This window comes from Etheostoma spectabile, chromosome 9 (genome assembly GCF_008692095.1).
Source record: "Etheostoma spectabile isolate EspeVRDwgs_2016 chromosome 9, UIUC_Espe_1.0, whole genome shotgun sequence".
NCBI classification, from domain to species: domain Eukaryota; kingdom Metazoa; phylum Chordata; class Actinopteri; order Perciformes; family Percidae; genus Etheostoma; species Etheostoma spectabile.
In genome coordinates this window covers 38,274,299-38,282,450 of record NC_045741.1, presented here as the reverse complement: position 1 = coordinate 38,282,450, position 8,152 = coordinate 38,274,299, and the positions used below count along the sequence as shown (strand labels likewise).

The 8,152-nt window shown below is 36.3% G+C and overlaps 1 protein-coding gene across 2 annotated transcripts; it reads right to left on the bottom strand.

Annotated features, from left to right (window-relative positions):
• Window positions 1-85: 85 nt before the first annotated feature.
• LOC116696096 (uncharacterized) lies at window positions 86-6,495 on the bottom strand. 2 transcript variants are annotated; one of them, XM_032526824.1, is made up of 5 exons: window positions 6,085-6,495; window positions 5,399-5,785; window positions 4,920-4,976; window positions 4,345-4,479; window positions 86-698 (listed from the first exon to the last, which is right to left on the bottom strand). In XM_032526824.1, exons 1-5 carry the CDS (start codon window positions 6,116-6,118, stop codon window positions 532-534), a joined length of 780 nt encoding a protein of 259 aa, XP_032382715.1. In that variant the 5' UTR covers window positions 6,119-6,495; the 3' UTR covers window positions 86-531. The 2 variants fall into 2 exon arrangements, with proteins under 2 accessions (XP_032382715.1, XP_032382716.1); XM_032526825.1 differs by lacking the exon at window positions 4,920-4,976 and having other exon boundaries at window positions 87-698; window positions 6,085-6,492.
• Between the last annotated feature and the right edge of the window lie 1,657 nt (window positions 6,496-8,152).

Sequence of the window (8,152 nt, the reverse complement as noted above, 5' to 3'; positions counted from 1 at the left end):
TGTGATATCACGACAGAATGTCCCCATTGAGGGCTCTAACATTCTACATATTACAAACTGCATTGTGAGAATCTTAATATTTTAACATTTTAATATAAAATCTATAATATGCACACAGTTGAAAAAAACCATTAACATGTCACTCCCATATGAAAGTCATACTAGAAATAACAATTTGCAACAGCACTTTTTGCTTGTTCACCATACAAAGGCTGCTGTTGGCGACATTTTCTAATACTTTTAGGAATTGAAATACAAACTAAAAAGAAAAGATAAAAGGGTAACAACATTTTGAAAGTACCTATTGATAGCCTCAATCTGCCACCTAGTGGCTCATAGCTAATTATTTTACAGCAAAGATTTGAGAAGAAGGCTGTATACACATTTCCACTTCTGTCTGAATCATCATCATCTGAATCTAAATCATTATAACAATAAAAAGACTGTTCATTGAACCTGCACCGCAGTGAATAGACTGCAGGTAAAGGCCATGGCTAAATGTGAGGAGGTGTTGTGAGGTCCATGACATCTTCATTGTTTGTATCTCTGTTTGCCATCGTGGTATCTCCGGCCTGGACTCGGGTTGTGGAGGTTTTGAGAGGAAGAAGCCGTCTTCAGGTTGCCCACCAGCATCGCCGGCCGAGGTGAAGGCTGTTTGTTGGCCACAGGACGAGTGTTTGCATAGATGGGATCTTCTCCTGCAACAGGAAGCAAAAACAGGATTCATTTCAGTTGATAGGATGAATTTACTATTCCTTATGTTTTGAATATTACAATTAAATTGCAAAACAGAATCAATAATGATATTGGTTTTAGTAGCCTATTTATTCTTTGTCTGGTCTGTTTATTTTGTTATTTCTTTATGTTTATGACGCTGTCTCAACCAAATCTCCCTCAGAATAGATGAATCACTCCTCAGTGGGACTAGATAAAGATTGAAGATAAATTTAAAAAAAATACAGCACTGAACATTTGCTTTGAATATAGACAGAATGTGTTCTGGGTAAAAATTGAAAAAGAAAATACAGTTGGATCCTGACATTAGTAGAAGGTAGATTGTCTTAATATAATGATATAATATAAGCCATTTACTTCTAAGAAAAAACCAGTTATGAAATACATGATATAATAAGAATGATATCCTTTTGACTTAAATAAAACATCATGTAATTTTCCTGGTTATTAGTTTTATTTTATTTCTATTTAAAATCAGGCACTATCTATTTATCTATGTCTGGAAGAGACACACACACACACACAAACACACACACACACACACACACACACACACACACACACACACACACACACACACACACACACCTTTACACGCACGTGCTGTAATTCTCACATCCATAAACCGCACACACCTAAAATATCATGTTAACCTCATATATATATATATATATACATATATATATATATATATATATATACATATATATATATATATATATATAATACATATATATACATACATATATATATATATATATATATATATATATATACATATATATAGGCTACTATTCTATTCCGTCACACTGCAGACAGAATGTTCTAAAACTAATGTAGCTCTATTTCTAACTTTTAGCAAATTATTCCAAAATCATACACAAAATTAAAACCTGGGTCATTTCATAAGCTGTTTCTTTTTGTGGAGAGATTTGAACATTTTAAACTGAATGGTCTGTCATCTGTTTAGTCTAATTTAGTTTAATAAATACAGTTTGGCTTGTGGTTCCAAACATTTTCCCCACACACATTAATCACCCTATCCAGCCCACCCCCATACACGCATGCACGCACACACACACACACACAAACAGACACACCGACAGTGACTACACTGGAACCCCTTAACAACCTTTCCTGTCCAGTTGTTCTAACATTCTCAAAACACGAAGCGAAAAAACCACATCAGTAACATTCTGCAGCACAACCCTGTCACTCACTCAAAATATTTCACTGATGTTCCATAAGTAAAACAATGAATCAATAAGGGCATCAATGCCACCAAAATAAAAATAAAATCTTTTTATAGTCAAGATGCTCCAAATATAAAAAAAACTTAGTCACTGCTGAAATGTCTATGTTTCATTTCTCCCCCTAAAAGGTTACGTTCAGCAACACAAATATGGTACTCTTAAGTATCCAATCCTCCTATAGTACGCTGAAATCTGTCCATCAAACAAACACAGTTTTCCAGTGTGTCCCCTGCCTACAGTAACTGTAATGTAAAATACACAAACAAATAATACTCCTGTCCTGCTGTGCATCAGATATTCACACTTATAATACTCACACCAAAGAAATCTTGTGGCATGACACGACATCCCCTGTATATAGGCAGCATGCAACCTCTGTCCTATTTCGAACTGCTTCATCCGCTGTGACCAAACCATCACATTTAAAGCTGCTTGCTCACACATCTTTCCCACTGAATGAGCGTCCAGTGGCCGCTTTGAGATGTGACTATTGTATCAAAGTGAAAGATGTTTTAAATGTGGATGACATGTAACAGCGTTACACATGTAAGCTAAATATCAAGATAATAACAAGGTAACTGAATTTCAAAAGACACCTGTCCCTAATTCTTTTGGCATAATGACATTATAGGAACTGGGGAAAAATTTTGAAAAGTGTGTGTGTTTGAAAAAGGCCGTGAGTGGTGAATAAATGAATCTGACCATCCATTCATTTATTCGTGGATTAACCGTTTATAAAATGGTTTCCTTAGTTTCTCGGGGTACAAGCTGATGTCTTGTAATGTCTTGTTTTGTCCGACTAGCACTCCACTACCCACAATATTCTGTTTACAATGACATAAAAACTAACAGATACTTATTGTCGTTTTTGTTTGATGAAATGACTCAAACAATCAGTCAATTTGTGAAATAGTTGCTGTCAGTCGAGCAATTTACCGACTCATAGTTTCACCTCTGGGCAAAATTAATGAAAGATGTGAGATTTCACACAACATTTTGACAATAATAATTTTCATTTGACGATCGTGCAAAAGCAACTAAGAAAAAACGCTAATAGTGGGTGTCTTAATTTTGTAAATGTTGGTTTCTACTGAAAGGGATATTTAATAAAGAAGAAGAAACATCTCCCAGTGAGAAAGCAACTCTTTAGTGACAGTCTACGTAGAAATGTATTATCAGAGGTGTCAAGTAACGAAGTACAAATACTTTGTTTCCTTACTTAAGTAGAAATTTTGAGTATCTTTGAGTAATTATTTGACAGCAGAATTTTTACTTCTACTTCTTACATTTCCACACATTTATCTGTACTTTCTACTCCTTATATTTAAAAAAAAAAAATAGTCTTAGTTAGCTTCTCCTATTTCAGTTTGGCTTGTTTTATTCCGGCTGGTCATCAAAACACACAAAGAACACAAAAAAATGCCGCCATCCAGATAGAATGAACCCGTTGCCCTCACAGATTCCTGCAGCTAAGCTTGGATGTACAGTACATTTATATTCCAATAAAGGCTATTGATGACATGCCTATAAGTTTGATTTTTTTGCACCATTACAATACTTATAAGCAACTTCCGCTCCATGAAACACATGTTAATGCATCCATTTAAGGTTCTTTAATGCACTTGCATTGTACTAAAATGCGTTCATTTTCAATGGGCATAAATGTGGCTGAAACAGGTGCATCCCAAATTTTTCAACATTAAAATTTTAATTTAACATTATAGTCATTATTGCCTTTAGAAAAAAAATATTTTGGGGAGGTGGGGTAGTGCGGTATATAGGCTCCTAAGGCGCGGCCTAAGCCAAAGGACAAATGGCGTTTTGATGGCAATTACTTTTTGTTCTTCGTGCACTGAGCTCTGCCTGCAAGATAAGGGGCCTTGTCTTCGAAGACTGTGGGCTGTTTTAGAAATTAAAATCTTTCTACATCTTTACTTAAACCACACAGCAGTAGACGTGTGTCCTACATAGCCATTTTAGATTGTCACACACTGTGCAGTTTAAACCACACAAACCACTTGCTCATTCAGTTTGCATTCACCAGCCACGAGTTGGACAGATGTACAGTTCATGCTTCTTTTGTTCTCTCACTCAAACTACAGAGACACAAAGCAACACATTATCTCATCAAATCATTTCTTCTGTAAAATTCAAATTTACAAAAGGAAACCAGCAGTGGTGTTTGACCTGACTGAACTTTTCTGTGAGAGTGATTGTCTCTCATCATCTTTCATCACAGTCGTGCGGCTTCTCTTGTCTACAGAGCTTGTCTCAAATCTATAGATTTTCACTGCAGCTTCACCAGTAGGTCGAGATGATTATCTAAACCTTCCTGCTAAAAACGGAAGACTGGTACCTCTGCTTCTGCGGAGTCTTCTTCTCAGCAAGACACACAGGACCAGCAGGACAATCAGGATGAAAGTAGATACCCCCAACAGGATCCACATCCAGTGGCCATCCAGCGAGAAGTTGTCTGTGGGAGACACGGTAGCTGTGGGAGAGAAAAGTTTTATCTTGAAATGTGATCCCAATTATGTCAATTAATTAACCATATCAGAGTGTGAATAGGTAGGCCAATGTGTGTGCACACAATAGTTCTTTATAATAGACGTTGAATCATTATCACAATGACCAATGTGCAACAATAAGACTAATGTAAAATAGTTTGTGTGAGCACTTTAAACGTGTATTTGTCAAGCGATCAGGTTCACACCTCACTGAAGGAAGTACGACACCTTGAATAGTTTTGACCTCTCACTCCTAAGGTCTCTATATGTGAAAACTTGTCACTTCAGAGCGGCCACCGAAAAGTCCTCGCTTAACACCTCAGACTGTGCTGAGTAGTAAAAAGGCAAGGTGCAATATTCTAAGAGCTAGGTACACACATGCATGCACACATTCATACATGCGCGCACACACATGCACACACACCTTGTTTGCCTGTCACTAGGGGTAGTGACGGGTGCGTTGTATGTTCCTTGCTCTTTGCTGTCACAAAGGAAACAGAATGATACTTTCATTTAGCCAGAACATGAATCCCTTCAGGATGTAATGTTTCATCATATTACGCTTTACATTTAGCAGTAATAAGCATAGCAAATAAATAATAAATGGTTTGAAAGCTTCTTAAAAGTGGTTGTAAGCAGATACGTAGTTTATTATTAACCCCTGCTATAGGTACTAATAAGTAGAGGCTGGTGTAAAAACCGATAATGGAAAACAATATAGTAAAAACACATTTGTAATCATGTAAAACATGTCTCCATGGGAGGAAGTATGATTTCTGACAAATACAACAACAAAAACTGTATTGTAATTTAAACCATTCATGAAATGTTTGTAGACTACTTCTACACAGGAGGACTTAAAGTAAAGGGTTACCATCTTTATCAGTTACACACAATACTTACAAATAATTAATTTCGTTCCGTTGCTGTGATTATAGGTTAATATGGGAATATCTATTGTGACTTCGCAAAAGTACCATCCGTCGTTCTGCTCCGTTACATTTGATATATTGCAACGTTGAGCGTCTCGCTCTTTGTTACTCGGGTCCTGCGTTGTCTGATTAGACCCCAGGGTGGAGAACTTTGCAGATTTGTTAATGATCTCTTCACAGAATGGCTTTGATCCATTGAACGAAGATCCAGACGGGTTGAAATACCATTTTACACTAAATCTGCTTTTGGTCTCAGTCTTCAAACCGCATTCAAAAATCACAGAGCCACCAAAAGAAACGTTCACACTGTTCCGCAATCCATCCAGAATCACAAATGCTTGATCAGATATCACCAGGGCTGCAAAAGATAGATAGATAGATAGATAGATAGATAGATAGATAGATAGATAGATAGATAGATAGATAGATAGATAGATAGATAGATAGATAGATAGATAGATGGATAGATGTCAGTCTTATGCTTTGCAGTATCAGTTAGCGAGAAAGAAAAAACTACATACAGGCAAATGTGTTTCATTTTTCAGTCGCTCTGCACACATTACGTTTCAGTCTGTTCATTCAATATTCTATTAAACAGCCTCATTTTACATCTATATGGTTTGCATATATGGTTTATCTGTTTTTTAAGGGCCTTACCTGTGAGTAACAGCAGAGTCAACCACATTTCCATTGTTTCATAAAAGAGGTGGTCTCCTTCGCCTCAGACTCCTCATGTCTCTGCTGTATTTCTCCACATATGACAGAGCTAGACACAAAAAAACTGTCTGTGTGGGTGGGAGGGAGGAGTTTTCGTTTTTTTCTTCTTCTACTGAGAAATTTGTAATTGTGCTGACTGGGGAGGGAATGGTTTCATACAGTCTATGGTGAGGTTACTGACTGTAGTGGAGGTTGCATAAACAACAACTGAAGATGGAAAATAGTGTAGGCTTTAAAAAGAGAATTCTAACCTGACACCATTGTTTCAATTGCTTTTTAAAAAAAACATCAAAGCAGGCTGCTACTGCTACCTCACTGCTAAACATGTACATCCTGCTGGGGGGGGGCACACTTCTGCAGATTAGAGGCAGACAGGGAGTCGCTCAGTGAGATATTGTGCAGGCGCCGCCTGGCTGAATAAAAGTAAGAACAGGGCACCCAACGATGATACCAGGGGTTTGTGAAACCCTGGTGGTTTTTGGTGCAAGGGTGCTAAAACGCATTTTACCTTGTCCCCACAGCGGTGTACAAGAACAGGAGTGCTTGGCTTCCTGTGACAGACACAACTGAGTATTATGGGGTAGATAAACTTTCTGATTCAATCTCAAACCACAAGCTAGAAGATAATTGCAAGAGAGACAACAAAGATGAGAGGTTATAAAGTAGGTGACAACATTCTCAGAGTATAGTTTCATGGAAGAGAGTTGACATGAAAACAGAAATACTGTAAGAGTCAAGATGTATTACATTTGTTTTGCCATACAGTTAGTTAGTTAGTTAGTTAGTTAGTTAGTTAGTTAGTTAGTTATAAGCCTGACAGGCATTGGAAACTAGCAAAAGCTACAAATGCTGTGATGTTTGTATATTGAAGATTTTTTGCTCAAATGTCTATGTCTAAGCATCCAAATTCAAATGAACGTTAAATGAAAAATGAAATGAAAACAGTGTAACAGGCAAGAAACATTATCAGAAATAAAAACATGTGTTACATTATATTCACTTGTGGTTGTAAGATATTAACAGGTCCAATGGAAAGTCTAGTGCCAAGCAAGAATAATGTGTGAGGGGTTTGTGACATTTTACAGTTAGGGTTAAAATATGATATCTATTTAGCGATGACATACTATGATATCTAGAACGTAACTTTAGTTCACTCAATGTCAAAGGATGCAGCGTGATAGTAAGTGTCTGGGTTTTATCTGTTCGTGACAGTGAAGACAAAAGGCCACAAGAAGAAACTTCTAACATCAACCATGTGAACTTCTTTTTCACAAAGAGACTGAAAGTAGGTCCTGCCTGTGATGTAATCAGAGAAATGATCAGAAAAATGATCATAAATCATTTGTTTAGTGGGACAGTAGTTGAGATTTGAGTGGACGCTGTGTTTGAAATGTAGCTCATCTGTTTTTCAATTAAATTGAAAATATCGAACATTCCCATCATTATACTGTTGGTGGACTAAAAGGCAGGCCTACAGAGATCCATCTCCTTGTGTGTTCTGGTATTTTATCTTTTCTTTTGGTTGTAATTTGTTTACAGCTGTGTGTCAAGCAAAGGTATTTTGGGGTAGTTTGTTTTATGTAACCATAATGAAATAAAGTATCAATATGTTACAAACTAATTTAACACAATTTTATTCATAATGCTGCTAAGGATGCAGTGGTTACAAAGTTTCCTAGTCAAAAAAATATAAATGTACACATTTTCAACATTCATAGAACTTTTTTAGTCAAGCTATGATTTGACAAACTTGTAAACAAATTCATATCAGCAAGTCTGAAATAAGAACCAAGGAAAGCCCCAGAATTAAAAAAGAAAAAAAAGACCCTGATTGCTAGTTGCTTTTTGTTAATTAGTAAACTTGTTAGGGAGTTGCACCACTAAAGTAGACTAAAATATTGACTGAGTTCTACATAAATAGTTACTATAATGACAAAGTTTACATATTATTCTCAGGGTACATTTTTCTATAATAATATAATATAACATAATATTATTGTTATTCCCT